Source organism: Scyliorhinus canicula, chromosome 15 (assembly GCF_902713615.1).
Source record: "Scyliorhinus canicula chromosome 15, sScyCan1.1, whole genome shotgun sequence".
NCBI lineage: Eukaryota > Metazoa > Chordata > Chondrichthyes > Carcharhiniformes > Scyliorhinidae > Scyliorhinus > Scyliorhinus canicula.
Window position 1 is genome coordinate 87,238,027 of NC_052160.1, and position 21,034 is coordinate 87,259,060.

Genomic DNA, 21,034 nt, shown 5'->3' on the forward strand with positions numbered 1-21,034 from the left:
TTTCAGGATTATCCAATTGTGCGGTATACATCGACGATTTGGTAATTTTCAGCCAGACATGGACAGAACATTAAAAATACCTGATGGAGTTATTCGATTGACTTCAGGAGGCGGGTTTGGTGATGAGCCTAGCCAAAAGTGAATTTGGAGAAGCTCGAATCGCTTGCCTTGAGGAGTTTCCGATACCCTCAAGACAAAGGGAAATAATGCGATCCTTTAGCAAGAATGAATTTGATCGAACCTTTGTGCAAAAGATTTGTTGCGCAGTTGCTCCACTGATGGAATTGCTGAAGAAATTTTTTAAATTTCAATGGACAGGGGGCTTGCAACAGGCATTTGACTGCCTGAAAGCTGTAATCACCAATGCTCCTGTATTGGAGAATTGCAAGGGGCTCTGTGGTCAGATCGAACTGAAGTATCTGGTTCTAAAGAGAAATGCCGAGGAGTAGAGGAATGGGTGGATCGTGCAGAGACTTTCTTGTTCAAAGAGACTGTCAATCAAGAAGGTATTCGGTTGGAGGAAGACGAATGAAGAAAAATTGATTTTATTATTATGCCTGATTGTGTTGTTTTCTTTGAATGAAAATGTATATTTAATGTGTGCATTTCTTAGTGGATGGTGCAAAAGTGAAAAATGAAACCATCTTGAAGTTGATGGGTTTTTTTTTTCCTTGGGGGGAGGTGTCATGTGAGAGTGCCTTCATGAAATGGATGTTTAAGCAATGTACCTTTAAGAAATGCAGTGATGTCAGAGTGTGGGTGGAGCTGGGCTTTGGCTCAGCCATTTTGAAGTTTTTAGTTTCAGTTTGAGAGAGCAGCTGGGAGAGTCTGTGTTTTTGCAGAGAGCTGCAGAAAGGAAAAGAGCTGGGATGGTGATTTCTGCAAATCCAAAGACTATAAATATATTGAATATAATCTGTTGTGCTCCTATTTATGAAGGGTTGAAGTCTTTTGGAGGTTTAAAAGAACAGTTTACAGAATTGGGTAGTGTTGTATTATTTTCGGGGTTATATTTTAAGTAAGGGGTGTTCTGAAAACACCTCTCCCATAACAATACTTCCAGGGTCCGTATCCCTCTACACCCAACCTATTCAACTATTTGTCAAGACGCCTCTTGAACATCACTATCGTACCTGCTTCCACCACCTCCTCTGGCAATGAGTTCCAGGCACCCACTACCCTCTCTGGAAAATCTATCTTCGAAAAATCTCCTTTAAACTTTGCCCCTCATACCTTAAATCAATTGTTCTAGTAATGGACTCTTCCACTCTGGGAAAAAGCTCTGACTATCCATTCTGTCCATGTCCCTCATAATTTTGTAGACTTCTATCAGGTCGCCCCTCAACCTCCGTCATTCCAGTAAGAACAAACCAAGTTTATCCAACGTCTCCTCGTAGCTAATACCCTCCATACCAGGACACATCCTGGTAAACCTCTTCTGTACCCTCTCCAAAGCCTCCACATCCATCGAGTAAAAAGCTCTGACTATCCATTCTGTCCATGTCCCTCATAATTTTGTAGACTTCTATCAGGTCGCCCCTCAACCTCCGTCATTCCAGTGAGAACAAACCAAGTTTATCCAACGTCTCCTCGTAGCTAATACCCTCCATACCAGGACACATCCTGGTAAACCTCTTCTGTACCCTCTCCAAAGCCTCCACATCCATCGAGTAGTGTGGTGACCAGAATTGAACACAATATTCCAAGTGTGGCCTAACTAAGGCTCTATACAGCTGCCGCATGACTTGCCAATTTTTGCACTCAATGCCCTGACTGAAGAAAGACAAGCATGCTGTATGCCTTCTTGGCTAGCTTCTCCACCAGCGTTTCCATTTCCAGTGACCTGTGGACCTGTACACCCAGATCCCTCTGCCTGTCAATGAACTTGCTGCACAGGGGTCAGTTCAAAGCCGAGAGCGAGAAAGTAAACCAGCAGGAACAGAGTGCAATCTGGGAATTAGGCGCAGCTCAGGAAACTGTGGTCGGGCATGTGGAAAGATATTGGGCGGGATTCTCCCGCAATCGGCGGGATGGCCCAACGCCGGCGACAAAAATGGCGCGAACCACTCCGACATCGGAAAACCTCTGATCCAGAAGGGGCTAGCAGCGGCGTGATGCCAATCGCGACGGCATCACCTGTCAAAGGCGCGCGTGCCGTCATTGACGCCACGCGGCGTCGCAACACAAAAGAGATCCGGCAAAATGGCCGCCCGTCGCGCAGCACCGAGGTTCCAGGAGTGGGACATCGAGGCGCTCCTGGATGCAGTGGAGCAGAGGAGGGAGGCCTTGTACCCCGAACACTGCTGCAGGGTTGCACCTAACCTCAGCCGGTGCCTGTGGATGAATGTCTCAGAGACCGTCAGCACCGTGGCCGTAACAGCCAGGACAGGCATCCAGTGCCACAAGGTCAGGGCAGCCAGGGTGAGTACCACCCCCCCCACCCCAGGATGGGCGGCACGGCCGTAGCTGAAACCGACATGGCTGCAGCCACCCATGCAGGCTGCATTGGCAGGATAGGGTGTGAACCTATGCCAATATACACACGACCGCTGGTCCGCATGTATATCTCCGCCTAACACTGTTGCCCTTTATCCCTGCCACACCCCTCCCCCTCCCCCCCCCCCCCACAGGAGAAGTGCGCTCAAAACAACCGGAATCGTGAGAGGACGAGAGAGGGTCACCCTGAATTGCGCCCCCTCACCGTTCATGAAGAGAAGGCCCTGGACCTTACAGGCGGACACGAGGACCGGGAGGTTGCAGATGCAGACAACAGGGCCACACAATCAAGCGAGACCCCACACTGCCTCCCCCTGTCCCCCTACCCCATCCCTTCTTCTCCCCATCCCCATCCCCTCTTTCCCCATCCCCCCTTTCCCCCATCCGCCCTTTCCCCATCCCCCTATTTTCCCTTTCCCACATCCCCCTTCCCCCATCCCCCTTCCCCTATTTTCCCTTTCCCACATCCCCCCTTCCCCCATCCCCTTTCCCACATACCCCTTCCCCATCCTCATCTGTGTGTCTAACCATGCATGCTGTATTGTGTATTGCAGGCCCAAATATCGATCCACCCGTCCCTACGGATGCCGACCGCCCCCCAGGATGTGCCAGGGCGCCCACAAGACAAGGATAGACCCGGCCAGTAAGGCATACGCGCCCCCACCCAGTGCCAGGGTGCCCGCGAGCCCGGGATAGACTCGGAGCGTCAGGCATATAACCACCCCACCCAGTGCCAGGGTGCCCACAAGCCAGGGATAGACCTGGAGCATCAGGCGTACATCACCTGCATCTAGTGCCAGTGCGGTGATGCCGGAGGGCCACACCCAGCGACGAGGAGGGCAGCCACACCAACAGGACCCCGTACCAGTCGACCCAGGACACTGACACACAGGACACAAGCACCCAGGAGACCCACATGCAGGATGCACCCACCCAGGACATACCAACCCAGGACACCCACACACATGACACCCATACACGGGTCGCAACCCCCAGGACACGTACACACAGGGGACGGATGGAAAGAAAACAGCACTCAAGGCGACCACGGACTTCGGGTCAGATGAGGAGCACGACATTACGCCACTGCTATCTCCTACACCCCCCACCATCGCAGAGACACTCACCTCGGTTGGGCACTTTAGCGATGAGGCTTCTGGTACACTAACTGGTGCGCACAACACAGCCGTCTGGGCACAGCAGGTGGAGGTAGGAGCAGCCGAGGGGACGGACGGTCGGAAGGTAGCTCGGCGCAAGCAACCATCTGCCGCCCAGACGGGTCCCGGGTTTCCTGGAGTTACCACACCCACCCATAGACCCAATGCAGTCACAGACCCAGGGATGATCTAAGGGGGTGACAGCCGGCTTGCGGCAGCTGCAGACGCTGGTGGAGGAGTACACCCGCCTCCAGGAGCAGGGAGTGGTGCTGGTCATGCGTGCCACCAAAGCCGACACAGCACGGATGGCATCCGAGGTGGAGGCAATGGGGGCAAGGTGTCGGACATGGGCAGCTGTATGCAAGGCCTGGGTCTTTCCGTGCAAGTGGCTTCCGTGGCCCACGACATGGCTGCCCTCTCACAGGCAGCCATGAGCCAGAGCCAGCTGCAGATCGCAGAGGCGCTCAACGCCGTGGCCAAGTCTCAGCAGGCCATGGGCCAGTCTCTGCAGGCCATGGCGCAGTCCCAGCAGGCCATGGCCCAGTCTCAACAGGCCATCGCTGAGGGTACCGGCGCCATTGCCCAGGTGCTGGCTGGCGCGCCCGGACACATACAGGGATGGCCAACTCCCTGAGCTCCATGGCTGCAAACTTGCCGACCCTTGTCGATACCAAGGCGGGCCTCCAGGACTGGCAGCGCCAGGTGCCGGGGGGGCGTCGGATGCTCGATCCGTTCGCATCCTCGACCCATGGAGAGGCTCGGGGGCCATCGGGCACCCTGAGGGAGGAGGTGCTGGGGCCCATTGATCATTCCACATGGCCCATTCCACATGATCAGCCTGGATGGGGGCTAAACCGCCCCCCCCCCCCCCCCCCCCCGACTAGCCATCGCCTTTTTTTGGCCAACCTCGAGCCCACGCCCTTCGCTTCCTCGTGCGCCCCCACAGGAAGCCACTGCCCCCGACCCTCAATTGGTACCCCAAAATTGATACCTTCTCTGTCAGCAAAGCAGCATCCCCCTCCCCTCCCCCAACAGCCCCACAACCCAACCCCCCCCCCCCCCGCCAAGCACAAGCTGAGCACTTGCTTACCCCCCACTACCCTCCCGAGAGTCAGCTGACCCATGCTGACCCCGGCAGCTCCCGCCCCTGGCGCCGATCAGACAGTCGCCTCATTGTACCGGACCCCTCTCCCCACATGAATAAACCAATTAAACTACCCCTCCATCACCAGTGAGTAAATAGTAATACGAAACTAAAAATAAACAGAAGACACTAACTCCCCGTGAGGAGACACTTGTTGAACCAAGGCTCCAACCTCCCGAAAAATCGCGCTAAGTACAGGGCCCTCTCCCCACTCCGTATCTCAACTTTGCCGTAAACACTGCACCCTCCAGCCACCACCACAGCACTTACACGCACCCAACATTGTATACAATCTTATATTAGAAACGATACCGTGTTACCCACCTCCACCGCCGCATTCCACCAAAGCTTAACTGTCCTTTGATGCAAGTCCAGCTTTTCTTGTTTGACGAATGACCATGCCTCGTCCGATGTCTCAAAATAGTGATGCCATTCCTTGTACGTGACCCATGGTCTCGCTGGCTGTAGCATCCCAAGTTTCACGCCCTTGCTGAAGAGGGTCGCCTTCACCCGATTGAATCCAGCACGCCTCTTGGCCAGCTCCGCACCCAGGTCCTGGTAGATGCATATCACACTGTTCTCCCACCTGCTGCTCCGTTCTTTTTTTGCCCACCGCAAGACAAGTTCTTTGTCTGAGAAGCGATGAAATCTCACCACCATGGCCCTCAGCGGTTCATTCGCCTTGGGCTTCCTTGTGAGGGCACTGTGCGCCCCGTCCAGCTACAGGGGCTGAGGGAATAGCCCCATCCCTAACAGCGTCTCCAGCATCTTGGACACAAATGCTCCCGCATCCGACCCCTCCACACCTTCGGGAAGACCCACAATTCTCAAGTTCTGTCTCCTGGATCTGTTTTCTAGGTCCTCCAGCCTCTCCTTGTGGAGGTCATCCTGCACCTCCACCTTAAGGGCAAATACGACCAACTCGTCCTCATGGTCGAATAGCTTTTCCTCCATCTCCTTAATCGCTTTCCCATGTGTCGCCTAAGTTGCGATCATGTGGTCTATTGATGCCTTCATCGGGGCCAGCATGTCCTTTTTAAGAACAGCAAAGCAGCCCCTAAGGAACTCCTGTTGCTCCTGAGACCACTGCGCCCATGCATCCTGGTCTATACCAGCCGCCATGTCGTGCCTCGGCGCCCGCTCTGCACGCTTGTCTGTTGGGACTAAAACATTTCACCCAGCCACTCTTGATCCAGCTATCCATACAACAGAGAAGAAATCCTTTTGGCAGTGTTCGCTTCACCAATCTGCCCCAAAAGGTCCATGAAAACTCCTGTAAAAAAGGTCCAAGAGTCCGTTCCAGATGGGAGCTGCCGAATGCGCGACCTACTTCTCGATGGCCGCCACCGGAAGTCGTTTTCAGGAGCATCTTTTAAGAGTGCGAGCTGTTTCGGGTTGCAGGCCCACTCACTTATGACCTGGTCATCTCCATTGCAGGGATAGGCATGCCCTAGCTCTCTGAAGTTTTCATGTCAGGTCTGCACAGAGTCAGGGTTAATGGCACCTCAGCGGTTACACGTATCCATAGTCCACATGAAGAAACCATTGGAAAGGTAAGTTCAAACGGTCCACCTCATGCCAATATGTACCCCCCTAAACCCACCACCTATGGTCCTACATGGAAAGGCATTCCCCCAAATGAACATTGTGGTCGCTCATGCCTCTTGTATGCCAGGTTATGGCAGTTCCACGCCAATTCACCCACAATACATTGTATGGGAGCAATGAACCCTAACGTGCAGTAGGAATTGTAAACAATAAGAAATCCATTGATAACTTTGCATCTTCATAAAGAACGCACTTTCTACTACAGCCTGATAAAACTGTCAATCATCCAATCCCTTTAAAGTAGCAACAGCTGAAATTGACACCTCTATACTGTGCAAATAAATAGTGAACTTGTCAGTACAGATCAAAGAGCCAGAGCTGTCAATCAAGCCATGTTCTCATGGGTCTCAGGTGCTTCAACATACTAATGCACTGTTCTCAGCACAGCTTCATTATGTACTCTTGACTGTTGGTTCGGGAGGGGGGGGGGGGGGGCTAACTTGGTGGGGGCATAGCTTAGCATGGGAATACGAGATGATATCATAGAATTAACAGTGCAGAAGGAGGCCATTCGGCCCATCGAGTCTGCAACGGCCCCCGGAAAGAGCACCCTACCCAAGGTCAACACCTCCACCCTATCCCCATAATCCAGTAACCCCATCCAACATCAAGGGCAATTTTGGACACTAAGGGCAATTTATCATGGCCAATCCACCTAACCTGTACATCTTTGGACTGTGGGAGGAAACCGGAGCACCCGGAGGAAACCCACGCACACACGGGGAGGATGTGCAGACTCCGCAGACAGTGACCCAAGCCGGAATCGAACCTGGGACCTTGGAGCTGGAAAGCAATTGTGCTATCCACAATGCTACCGTGCTGCCCATGGGAGTTGGCAAGGGCATGGGAGTTGGTAAGGGCATATGTACCATGGATGAGCATGGGGAGTGCGCAGGAGATGAGGGTGAAGGCTGGAGGCAGTTTCTTTTTTTCTTACAACTAGGACAGTCCCATAGCACTGTGACAAGCTTTACAAACAGCCTGAATCCAACATCCTCAGGGGCTGCCTCTGCACTTTTCCCTGAGTCAGCTTATCCGGCTGCAGCCCATACCTGCCCTCCCAGAATAAAAATCTCATCCTTGTGACCAATTTCTCCAGAAAGGATGTGAAGGCTTTCAGGAGAGGTAAAAAAGATTCACAAGAATGGTTCCATGAAGGACTTCAGTTCGTTAAATAGATTGGAGGAACTGTAGCTGTTTCCTTAGGAAAGGGAAGATTCAAAGTAAATTTGATTTAACTGCTCAGATTCATGTGGGGTCCATGAAAAATAAGAGATAATCTGTTGCCACTATTTCCTTCAGCCATTCTCTGTAGTAGTGAGTTTCATATTCTGCCACTCATTGAGTAGAGATTTCTTCTGAATGCCCTGTTGGATTTCTAAGTGATGTTCTTATATTGATGGCTTCCAGTTGATCTTCTCCACAAACGGAAACATTTTCACTGCATCCACTCGACCAAAACATTTTATAATTTTCAAGACTATTAGGTCACCCCTCAGCCTTCTTTTTCAAGAGAAAAATAACTCAGCCTGTTGGTCCTATCTTGATATGTATATCACCCATACCTGGCAATTAGCCTTGTAAACTTTCTCTGCAAACTCTCCGGTGCTTCCATATCTTTTTTAGAATATGGTGACCAGAGCTGCATAGAGCATACTTTAAGTGTGGTACAATCAAAGTTAATACAGGTTTACAATAACTTCTCTACTTTTCAATTCTATCCCACTGGAAATAATGCCTAGTGCTTGGTTTACTTTTTTTAATCGCCTTACTAACATGTAGCACAGCTTTTATTGATTGATATTCTTGTACTTTGTATCCCTTTGTTCCTCCACAAAACCAAGAATCATATCATCCAAGTACGGTAGCACAACTGGCTAGCACTGTGGCTTCACAGCTCCAGGGTTCCAGGTTCGATTAGCTACTGGGTCACTGTCTGTGCAGAGTCTGCACGTTCTCCCCGTGCCTGCTTGGGTTTCCTCCGGGTGCTCCGGTTTCCTCCCAGTCTAAAGACGTGCAGGTTAGGTGGATTGGCCCTGATAAATTGCCTTTAGTGACCAAAAAGGTTAGATGGGATTATTGGGTTACGGGGATAGAGTGGAAGCGAGGTCTTAAATGGGTCAGTGCAGATTCGATGGGCCGAATGGCCTACTTCTACACTGTATGTTCTATGTTCTAAGTAATCAGTAACTTCCCTATTCTTGCTATCAAATTTACTAGCTTACATTTATGTGTTTAACTTCATTTGTCAATTATTCACCTTTCTCCGAGTTTCTTAATGTTTTCCTGTAACTTATTGAAGTCATCCTCAATATTGACTATCCCCTTCAACTTGGTGTTATTCAACTGATAGCCACTTTCACAGCCACACATACAAACTTTCTATCATGGTAACAAATCATACCTCTCTATTCTTTAGTATGTCTTCTGTCTTCTCTCGTTCGGCAGCCAAGTTTTGTTCTTTGACACGTGACTCTTGAAGGTTTTCATTGAGATGTCCTTTTCAATAATTTAATAGATTGAACAGTAGGGAAAACCATTATAGTTATATTATAACTTAGAATTTTTCCAGAACTAAAATCCTGAATATTTTTTTCCAGAACTAAAATCCTGAATATTTCAAGCCATTTATACTGTCCATTCAAAATGTTGTTAGTTGAAATCATTATCATTCTTATAACAATGAGTAGAAAACATTTCCAGACAAGAGGTACTGTACAACTATTAATTTTACTCTTTCATGGGATCTGGGTGTAACTGCCAAGGCCAGCATTTGTTGCCCATCCCTAATTGTCCTTGAACTGACATGCTAAGCCATTTTGGAGGGCAATTAAGAGTCAACCACATTGCTGTGAATCTGGAGTCACATATTGGCCACACATGGTAAAGTTAGCAGATTTCCATCCTTCCTTTGTAATATCTATTACTCCTTTGAATTTATGGAAAAGTTAAGCCATATAACATAAATGTAAAGTGTACCCTACACTCAATATTATTTTTCTCAATTAGGACAACTGAATGAAACAAGATACTCAAAAATCCATTTTGTTTTGAGGAAAGATTTTATTTACATTATCAGCAGATCTGAGAGAGAAGGTCGCAGGAAAGATCCTCAAGGGACTTTTAAACCATTTGTTAGATGGTGTCATAGGTGAGTCACCCCAGCATCACAGTGTGGTCTCAGGGCTGATTCTTGCAGTAAGACAATTATAAAATATGTGCAGGCTGCAACATCAGGGTCTATTTATGCTGTTCCAGATGGTGTGACTCTGCCAAAGTCACATAGGCAGTAAGTTTCTGTGTGCTGATGACTGCGCCCTAACTGCCCACAACAAGACATCCAAACTATGGCAAACAAATTATTGACTGGCGTCAAAATCTTTGGTCTTTTACTCAGTATCTCCAAGGCCAAGGTTATGTTTCAGTCAGATAGCAGATGAAATGGAGAGGCATAAAGGAAGATGCTGTCACAAACTATTCTCAACAACATCAAATACTGCACACCCAGTCACGGTCAAATGCAGAGAATCATCTCCTCTATGTGGCTCAGGAGATGCATACATCCTTGATCCCCTGCTGATTCTTCTCTGCTCCCTCTTATTGTGTACCATCTTGGCCTCGAAGACAGAAGGCAAAATATCACTGATGTTGCACTGTGGTTGGGTGATTTTGTGCCATAACGGATTGTTTGCAAACAATGAGATGTTGATAGCACTGGTAGATGTGTGAGAATGAAGTGAAGTACCTGGATAGTAAGCTTGAATCCTCAATGCTAGCAAATGTCTCCAGCTGAGTATTGGTCAATGAAGGACTGAGGGTGTTGTACCTAAATGAGCGCAGTATCTGGAAGAAGGTAAATGAGCTTGGTGCGCACATAGAAATTGTCCGGTACGATGTTGTGGACATCACAGAGTCATGGCTGCAAGGGAATCAGGGCTTGGATCTAAATATCTAAGGATATGTGTCCTATCAATAGGACAGGCAGATGGGCAGGGGTGGAGCTGCATCATCAGTCAGGAACATAGAACATAGAACAGTACAGCACAGAACAGGCCCTTCGGCCCTCAATGTTGTGCCGAGCCATGATCACCCTACTCAAACCCACGTATCCACCCTATACCCGTAACCCAACAACCCCCCCCTTAACCTTACTTTTATTAGGACACTACGGGCAATTTAGCATGGCCAATCCACCTAACCCGCACATCTTTGGACTGTGGGAGGAAACCGGAGCACCCGGAGGAAACCCATGCACACAGGGGGAGGACGTGCAGACTCCACACAGACAGTGACCCAGCCGGGAATTGAACCTGGGACCCTGGAGCTGTGAAGCATTTATGCTAACCACCATGCTACCCTGCTGAATTAAACTAAATCAATAACAAGAAATGATGCAGAATCAGAAGGCATAGAATCCGTGTGGGTAGAGTTGAGGTGTTGCAAAGGAAAAAAGACCTTGGGAATTACATACAGTCCCCTGAGCAGTAGTCAGGATGTGGACAGAAAATAAATCAGGACATAAAAAAGACATATAAGAAAAGCATTACAGTAATCATGGCGACTTCATTATGCAGGTGGACTGGGATAATCAGGTTGCTAGTGGAATGTCTAAGAGATGGTCTTTTGGAGCGGCTTGTGATAGAGCCCACTAGGGAACAGACAATTCTGGATCTGATGATGTGTAATGAGGCAGACTTGATTGGGGAACTTAAGGTGAAGGAATCCTTAGCAGGCAGTGACCACAATGTGATAGAATTTATCAGCAGTTTCAGAGGGAGAAGCGAAAATCAGATGTAACGATTATTAGGTATTACAATTGAATATAACTAACTGTAAAGACATGAGGGAGGAGCTGACCAAAGTTGATTGGAAGAGGAGCCTAGCAGGAAAGACAGTGGAACAGCAAAGGCAAGAGTTTTTATGGGTTTTCAGGAAGCACAACATAAATTCATCCCAAGAAGGAGGAATATGTTAAAGAAAGGACAAGGCATCCATGGCTGATGAGGAGAGTTAAGGACAGCCTTCAACCAAAATAAAGAACATACAAGGTGGCAAGAATTAGTGGGAAGTCAGAGAATTGGGAAGCCTTGAAAAGCGAGCATAGGACAGCTAAAAAAACAATCTAAAAGCGAGCAGAGGACAACTAAAAAAGCAACAAGGGGGGAGAACCTATGTCTTATGGTCTTCACATGAAATATGTTAAGCGAGCTAGTAATATAAAAGAAGATAGCAAGAGTGTTTTTCAATATATAATGGTAAGAGAGAGGTAAGAATAGGCATTGGACCACTGGAAAATGAGGCTGGGGAAGTAGAAATGGAAACAAAGAAATGCCAGTGAAACTTTGCATCAGTAATCACGGTGGAAGACAACATTGGGATACCAGGGGCGGGATTCTCCAAAATGGTGGCTAAGTTGTTGACGCCGGCATAAACACTGGAGCGTTTCAAGCTGACGTCAACAGGCCCCTTGGCCCAGCGATTCACTTACCTGAAGGGGGCCAGCAGAGCGCCGGAGTGCTCCGCGCAGCTCCGGCTGCCGATACGGGGTGCTGCACGTCCGGCCGGAGGTCTGCGCATGCACGCAGTGGCGGCACCGCGCAACATAGCGGACCCACACAGCTGACCAGCCCCCACAAAATAGGCCCCACCCCCCCCGAGAACGCGCGCGCCCGCCGATCGGTGCCCCCCCCCGATCGCTAGCCTGGCTGTCCTGGCCGGCAAAGAATCCCACCACCCCCTACCACGGCGGCAGCGGACTCAGCCCACAGCCGCCACTCCAAATACCACCGGGTGGAACCATATTCGAACCGCGCCGGCGGGAACTCGGCCAGTTGCCTGCAGACAATCGCCGGGGAAGCCTCTTTCAATGGACCCCGACCGGCGTCGTGCCTACCACACATGCGATTGGTGGCGATTCTCCGGTCAAGGAGAATCACGGGAGTGGCGTCACGCTGGATTTCGGCCCCCGTGCTGAGCGCGAATTTGGCACGGAGTCTCGGAGAAACCTGCCCCAGAAATTCAAGAGAAGTCATTGGTAAGAATTTAGTGTCCATTATTAAAGATGAGATTGCGCAGTACTTCGAAGTGCATGATAAAATAGGACTGAGTCAGCACAGCTTCGTCAAGGGGAGGTCAAGTTTGACAAATCTGTTGGAGTTCTTTGAGCAGGTATCAAGGAAGAAGGTGCCAAATTAAGAGACCCTGGTGTTAAGGGTAAGATCCTGGCATGAATAGAGGATTGGCTGACTGGCAGAAGGCAGTGAGTGGGGATAAAGGTGTCGTTTTCAGGATGGCAGCCAGTGACTCATGGTGTACCTCAGGGGTCAGTGAAGAGACCATAACTTTTCATAATATACATTCACGGTTTGGGTGAAGGAACTGAAGGCACGGCTGCTAAGTTTGCAGATCATACAAATATATGTGGAGGAACAGGTAGTGTAAGGGAACAGGTAGTACTAAGGAAACAGGGGTCTGCAGAAAGACTTGAACAAGCTAGGAGAGTGGGCAAAGAAGTTGCAGATGGAATACAATGTGGAAAAGTGTGAGATTATGCACTTTGGAAGGGGAAATGGAGGCATAGACCATTTTCTAAATGGGGAAATGCTAAGGAAATCAGAAGCACAAAGGGACTTGGGATTCCTTGTTCAAGATTCTCTGAAATAATAAAGTATATTTTTGCCACAATAGAAAATGTGGCACATTGTGTCCACACCGGCCATTCCCCGTACTCCTTCACATTGGTAGTATTCAAATAATCATCTAATGCCCTCTTGAAGTGTCTGCGTGGGTTTCCTACGGGTGCTCCGATTTCCTCCCACAAGTCATTAAAGATATGCTTGTTAGGTGAATTATCCCGCAGTGTACCCAAACAGGCGCCGGAGTGTTGCGACTGGGAGATTTTCACAGTAACTTCATTGCAGTGTTACGTAAGCCTACCTGTGACAAGAATAAAGATTATTAAGCTTATCGTGCAGGTTCAGTCGGCAGTGAGGAAGGCAAATGCAATGTTAGCATTCACGTTGAGAGGGCTAGAGTACAAGAGCAGCTGTATAAGGTTCTGGTCAGACCCACTTGGAGTATCGTGAGCAGTTTTGGGCCCCGTATCTAAGGTTGAGCTGGCCTTGGAAAGGGTCCAGAAGAGGTTCACAAGAATGATCCCTGGAATGAAGAGCTTGTCATTTGAGGAATGGTTGAGGACTCTGGGTCTGTACTCGTTGGAGTTTAGAAGGATGAGGGGGGGGATCTTATTGAAACATACAGGATACTGCGAGGCCTGGATAAAGTAGACATGGAGAAGATGTTTCCACGAGTTGGAAAAACTAGAACCAGAGGGCACAATCTCAGACTAAATTGTCGGTCCTTTAAAACAGAGAAGAGGAGGAATTTCTTCAGCCAGAGGGTGGTGAATTTGTGGAACTCTACGGCAGAAGGCTGTGGAGGCCAAATCACTGAGTGTCTTTAAGACAGTGAGATAGGTTCTTGATTAAAAAGGGGATATGAGGTTATGCCATAGGAGTCTATGGAGTCTATGGAGTCATAGGAGTCTGCACGTCCTCCCCCTGTGTGCGTGGGTTTCCTCCGGGTGCTCCGGTTTCCTCCCACAGTCCAAAGATGTGCGGGTTAGGTGGATTGGCCATGCTAAATTGCCCGTAGTGTCCTAATAAAAAAGTAAGGTTAAGGGGGGGTTGTTGGGTTACGGGTATAGGGTGGATACGTGGATTTGAGTAGGGTGATCATGGCTCGGCACAACATTGAGGGCTGAAGGGCCTGTTCTGTGCTGTACTGTTCTATGTTCTATGTCTATAAAGGCAGGAGAATGGGGATGAGAAAAATATCAGCAATGATTGAATGGCGGAGCAAACTCGATGGGCCGAGAGGCCAAATTCTGCTCCTATGTTTTATGGTCTTATGGCTGATGAGAGGATAGAGGGGGTACTGAAAGTGTCCAACATCGCCATAGTTTGCTGATAGTTGTGCTGCTGGCCCGGGGGCTTCTTCCAGGGCTGGGGGGAGTAGCAGAGATTGGCCAGGAGGTGGGCTGTGGGGTCAAGCTGGACAGGCACGGAACACCATTGCCTCAGTCTGCCAGGCAGCATTCGGCTGCGTACGCCGTTGACTACCCACTGTGAACTTAGCGCCGGGGGTCATATGGGTGCCCACCCCTGCCACAGGCCACCCCCTTAAGTGCCCTCTGGCCCCAGCCAACCCATCAACGGGACTGGCCCACTCCAGCGCAACTGATCATAGAACATAGAACAGTACAGCACAGAACAGGCCCTTCGGCCCTCAATGTTGTGCCGAGCCATGATCACCCCACTCAAACCCACGTATCCACCCTATACCCGTAACCCAACAACCCCCCCCTTAACCTTACTTTTATTAGCACACTACGGGCAATTTAGCATGGCCAATCCACCTAACCCGCACATCTTTGGACTGTGGGAGGAAACCGGAGCACCCGGAGGAAACCCACGCACACAGGGGGAGGACATGCAGACTCCACACAGACAGTGACCCAGCCGGGAATCGAACCTGGGACCCTGGAGCTGTGAAGCATTTATGCTAACCACCATGCTACCCTGCTGCCTTGTTATCTTGTTGACCGGGATGAGTGTTAGTAGGGAGTGAAGTGCTAATATGCGGCTGCAGCCACATATTAGGTAACTTGGACACTCTGAATTCTCCCTCAGTGTACACGAACTGATGCCAGAGTGTGGTGACTAGGGGATTTTCACAGTAATTTAATTGCAGTGTTAATGTAAGCCTACTTGTGACAATAATAAAGATTATTATTGCAGCTCGTCAGCCCCTCGAGTGCCAATCCCGACCCCACTGAATCCGACACCATTTTCCATGTGTTTCATGTGGCAGGGTGCTAGACCCCTTAACAATCAGTGAATTGGTCCAAGTACGGCGCCAGTTTTGTTATCGTAATATCCACTAATCCTACCCCGGCGCCAACACTTAGTCTCAGGGATAGAGAATGCGACTGCAGATGTCAGAATGCTATATGTGGTTCTTGTAAATAAACCAGCCATAAATCTGAAGATGATGATATTAAAATCTTGATTTATAATTGGCTGAAATGCAATTCTACGACTTGATGCAAGTTTATTCAATTCAAAATACGCTATTAGACAAGTTCATCAATATTGCTGAATACTGACATTAAATCAGCCCCAATGGCAACTGGCAAACTGGTTGTCATTAATCAGACAGATTGGTCATTAAACAAAGTTTTCTCAAAATTTCATTATTTTCTAAACGATGTTCAATTGTGGCATCATGATGTGCTCATGGCCATTGCAGTCACTTCATGGAGTCTGATGTCTCCAAAAATGCAGCTCTTGCTGCAATGGCAGCCAATCCCCTCCCACTGATGGTTGCTAACACATACTGCTGGCTCCTCAGCAGCAACCATACAGCAAGGGCAGCAGCAGTCCTCGTCACATAATGTGCAGAATGGACCCATTGATGTTGAAGCCTGTATGCAAACCCTATTTGGACATGACTTCCAGAGGTGGCTTTTTAATTGGCCACCTCCGAAAGATTGCTTCCAATGCCCCCTTGCCACCTCTTGGCAGCATGGTAGCACAAGTGGCTAGCACTGTGGCTTCACAGCACCAGGGTCCCAGGTTCAATTCCCTGTTGGGTCACTGTCTGTGCAGAGTTTGCACGTTCTCCCCATATCTGCGTGGGTTTCCCCCGGGTGCTCCAGTTTCCGCCCACAGTCCAAAGACGTGCAGGTTAGATGGAGTGGCCATGATAAATTGCCCTTAGTATTCAAAAAGGTTAGGAGGGGTCATTGGGTTATGGGGATAGGGTGGACGTGAGGGCTTAAGTGGGTCGGTGCAGACTCAATGGGCCAAATGGCTTCCTTCTGCACTGTATGTTCTATGTTCCTGGTCCCCTATCCAGCCAAGAAAATTCACGGTGACGTAGTGAAGTTTCAGAATTAGTCATCTACGTTGGTAAACTCACAGCACTACTGATATAGGAAGTGATCGTCCAGTCTCGTTACGCTCAAGCAAAACAACGCCGGTGAATAGCAGGAGGGCTACTGTGGGGAGCCGAGGAGGTCAGCAGTCATCCTTCCTCGTAGGCAACGAGCGCGAGGACTCTGGGCTTCCTGCCCCTGTGCTTGGCAGGGGATGGGGGATCCTCAGTTGCGGCTGGGTCGTCATGGGAGGGTGGGGGAAAATGGGGGATAACCGCTCACTGCACCACCATGCCAACCCCTGGATCGTGTGTACCTGTTCCTGGGACAACCCTTGACCCAACCAATCTGCTACACCGACCACGCATAACCCCCACCGACTGCCGAGGCCTCTGGCTGCGCGGCTGAAGGTTATAGCCTCCAGGGAATTGCCAATCAAGGTTAGGTGAGAACTTCACACAGCCCAAGTAAATCCCCGTGGGTGGGCGGACCATGGAGCATGTGTGAGTCATTGTCTAGCATCCCAATCATATCTTGATGCCTGGACAGTGTGCCAGAGCACTGCGGGAGGCAACAACTCGCACGCAGCAACCAACATCTGAACACCCAGGGGATGGGACACAGCTCCGGGCGACATGTCCATAGCCGGAGGTTGGATGAGTGCCGTGGGAAGGGCACCAGCACCCGATCCGGTTGACGATGTGAACGGGTATCCGAGGTACAGTGTCTGGGGCACGATGAGGGGATCTCGCTGCAGCCATGGGGACATGGACAGGGCATTTCGGGTGGGGGTTGGAGGGATCAGTGAGGGATAGGAAGGTCCCGGGGTGAAAGCCACCGCTGTTTGCCAGTCTAACACCCTCTCCCACTTCATACAGATGTTGAACACTATAGCATGGATGTTGGACTCCCTGGTGGTGCCGGTGCTATACGATACAGCCAGACGCCAGAGAAGGCAGCGTCTGCAGATGCTTGAGGTGGCAGCTCATGTACCGTACCCCGCCCCATACCCTGAGGACCCAGCCGTCCATCAGGCTTGCGAGGCACCCAGAGGGGGATTCCCGCTATGGCCCAGGGTATACAGGCCCCGCTGGTCCTTTGAAGAATTGATGGCAAGCGCGTGCTGCAGGAGGCTCCGCCTAAACAAGACGACGGTGCACTAACTGTGCCACATCCTCAAGGACGTGGAACCACGTGGAGGACACCTGCTCCCGGTGGCCATCAAGGTCACTGTAGGTCTTAACATTTACGCCTTAGGATCATTCCAGGGCTCAAGCAGGGACCTGTGTGGCATCCCACAGACCACAGGTGCATCAGGCAGGTCACGAATGCCCTGTATGCCCGGGAGCAGGCTTCTCCGCCATCACCAGGATGCCCCAGGTCCAGGGGGCCAACGCATGTTGCCCTTCACTCACCGGGCCATCTGGGGGTGCACTATGTTAAACGACAGGGGTTCCACTCCCTCAACATAGGGGCTGGTTTAGCACAGGGCTAAATAGCTGGCTTTTAAAGCAGACCAAGGCAGGCCAGCAGCATGGTTCAATTCCCGTACCAGCCTCCCCGAACAAGCGCTGGATTGTGGCGATTAGGGACTTTTCACAGTAACTTAATTGAAGCCGACTTGTGACAACAAGCGATTTTTCACATATTACTCGTCTGCGACCACCAGATGAAGATAATACACTAGTGTGCCCGCTTTCCCAGGAGCGTCCATGACAGCTACATCCAGGGGGCAGTTGGTCTTCAAGGAGCACCCCAGGATGGGCGGCTGACTGTTGTGGGATAAGGGATATCTGATGAGGCCCTGACTCATGACGCCAGTACGGAGGCCGGAGATAGAAGTGGAGACCCGGTACAATAAAGCCCATGCGCCACCCAGGCTGTCATTGAGAAGTGCACCAGACTCCTCAAGATGTGGTTCCGATGCCTCGACCGCTCTGGAGGTGCCCTCCAGTACACCGCCCGGAGGGTCGCCCGCTTTGTTGCGGTCTACTGTATCCTCCACAACCTTGCACAGCAACTGGGTGACGAGCTAGAGGTTGGTGACGAGGGAATATGTGGCCACCTCTGTGGAGGAGGATGAGGAAGAGGATGACGAGGAGGGAGATGGGGAAGAGGATGATGAGGAGGCGCCGGATTGGCAGGGGCTGGAGGACGAGGCCAAAGGGGAACCTGAGGCCAAGCTGGAGGCTGCAGGACAGGCGGCAGCGGTGACGGTCCAGGAAGCCCAGAGGGCCAGAGAGGCCCTCATACTGGCCCGACTCACCTAGGACGTGACCTGGTCCATCATCGAATCCTTACCCACCTATCGCCCCCATTTTCTACCCTCCCAGGCTGTGAACCACATCACTCCAGGGTGTTGGGACTGTGTTGGCACAGTCAGCAGGTCACTGTCAAGGGCAGGGGGGGTGATGATAACCCAGAGAGCTGTGCGCTGGTGCTCCTCAATCTATGCGGGTTCAATTCCCACTTGGGTCACTGTCTGTGAGGGGTCTGCATGTTCCCACCGTGTCTGCATGGGTTTCCTCCGGGTGCTCTGGTGTCCTCCCACAAGTTCGAAAAGTCGTGCTTGTTAGGTGAATTGGACATTTTGAATTCTCCCTCCGTATACCTAAACAGGCACTCCACTCCCGACACACTCATCAGAATTTCCAATTCACCTAACAAGCATGTCTTTCAGGACTTGTGGGAGGAAACCGGGGCACCTGGAGGAAACCTACGCAGAACGGGGACAACGTGCAGACTCCACAGATAGTGACCAAGCTGGGACTCGAACCCAGGTCACTGGCGTTGTGAAGCAACAGTGCTAACCACTGTGCTACCACACCCCTGCAGAAACAGCGGGTCGGCTTGAACCTTGGCAAAGTAATGCAAGGTGGCGACACATCGCATATCACCAAGCATAACTGGAAGTAATCCTTATCCCCGTTTTATGATGTTTTTTCGCTTGTCTTGGCCAGTTTAGCTCACTGGGTTAGACAATTTGTTTGTGGTGCAGAGCAAGGCCAGCAGTGCTCGTTCAATTCCCGTACCGGCTAAGGTTATTCATGAAGGCATCGCCTTCTCAACCTTGCCCTTCGCCTGCGGAGTGGTGATCCTCAGATTAAATCACCCCCTCAAAGGGGAACGCAACCAATGGTCATCTTACAGTCAGCTCTTGCATGCCCATAGTGTCAGTAAATTGTCTCATTTTGGATGGGCTGAGGAAACTGTCCTCAATCTACCCATTGGAATTCTTCCGACTTGGTGGCATCACTTCCCCGGTTGAAAGAGTCTCTCCTGTCCATCCCGCTCCAGGAGCATTGCTGTATGCTGGTCTCCTTACATTGCGGTTGGAGTTGGGGTGCACTTGTCTTCTCTTTCTTTCCAATGCTCTGGAGCTCAGACGTCTCCTCCTCCAACTCCCAAGGGCTTTGCCGCTTCTTCTGTCGATGCCTTTTTCCTTCCTCGTCCAAAGCACAGAAACTCCCATCATGTTTCGGATGGGGACTGGTCTCTTGCTGCTCACTTGGGAGGTGGTTTTGTCACTTTTCCCCTTCTTCCTGATCCTCCTCACCGTATGCCAATCTACCGACTGCTCCCCTGATGGTTTCTCCTCCATTGGTTCGGTCTGCTGAATTACTTTCATGATCATATTTGCAACACTGCCAGGTACAGTTTTACTTTTGTTAACCTTACCTTCAATGCAGTGGACCAATGCCATTATTTTCTGTGCCCATGACAAACGTAATTCCCTAACCACCTTTTTCTGACCCTCCAAGATAATCTTCCAATCATATATCCGCATGATCAATAAAATTGCTTATTTATCTCTGCAACAGTGCCTGTCTCGATCCTCACCTCATCTGTTGTTGAAACCCTCATCCAGGTCTTCTTTACCTCAATATTTGACTATTCTAATGAATACCTGCCGGCCTTCCACATTCTATCCTCCATGAACCTTTCCTAAACCACCAAGTCCTGTTCACCTATCACTCTAGTGCTCACTGACATTGGCTCCCAATTAAACAATGCTTCCACTTTAAATTTCTCAAACTTGCTTTCAAATCCTGTCATGGTCTCACTCTTTCTATCTCTATCATCTTCGCCAGCTCCACAACCCTCCGAGATCTCTGTGATCCGCAAATACTGGCCTCTTGAGAAACCCTGATTTTAATTGCTCTACTATTGGTGGCCATGTGTTCAACTGCTAAAGTCCAAAGCTGTGGGATTCTCCCCATACACCTGTTCACCTCTCTACCTAGCTTTCTCTCTTTAAGATACTCCTTAAAACCTACCTCATTGACTCAGATTTTGGTCATTTAACCGAAAATCTCCTGTGGCTCAGTGGCGCATTTGGGACTTTTTAAGACATTAAAGCCCCTTTATCAATCCAAATTGCTATCATGTTCATGTGAATCTTGAATCACTGGGCTGGTCTTTAGGTCCCCCCACTGTGGTGTGTCATGTGAGAGTACCTTTAAGAAATGGGTGTTTAAGAAATGAACCTTTAAGAAATGAGTGTTTATCAGTGGTAGAACATAGAACATACAGTGCAGAAGGACGCCATTTGGCCCATCGAGTCTGCACCGACCCACTTAAGCCCTCACTTCCACCCTATCCCCGTAACCCAATAGCTTCTCCTAACCTTTTTGGTCACTAAGGGCAATTTACCATGGCCAATTCACCTAATCTGCACGTCTTCGGACTGTG

The 21,034-nt window shown here is 50.0% G+C and overlaps 1 protein-coding gene across 5 annotated transcripts in view; it reads right to left on the reverse strand.

The window, feature by feature from the left end:
* Nucleotides 1-21,034, reverse strand: part of sycp1 (synaptonemal complex protein 1) — a 741,816-nt gene that overhangs the window by 555,786 nt on the left and 164,996 nt on the right. For all 5 annotated transcript variants that reach the window (XM_038820847.1, XM_038820848.1, XM_038820846.1 and 2 more), the window contains exon 10: nt 8,810-8,904. In XM_038820847.1, the coding sequence (XP_038676775.1) occupies nt 8,810-8,904 (95 nt within the window). The remainder of the gene's footprint in view (nt 1-8,809; nt 8,905-21,034) is intronic.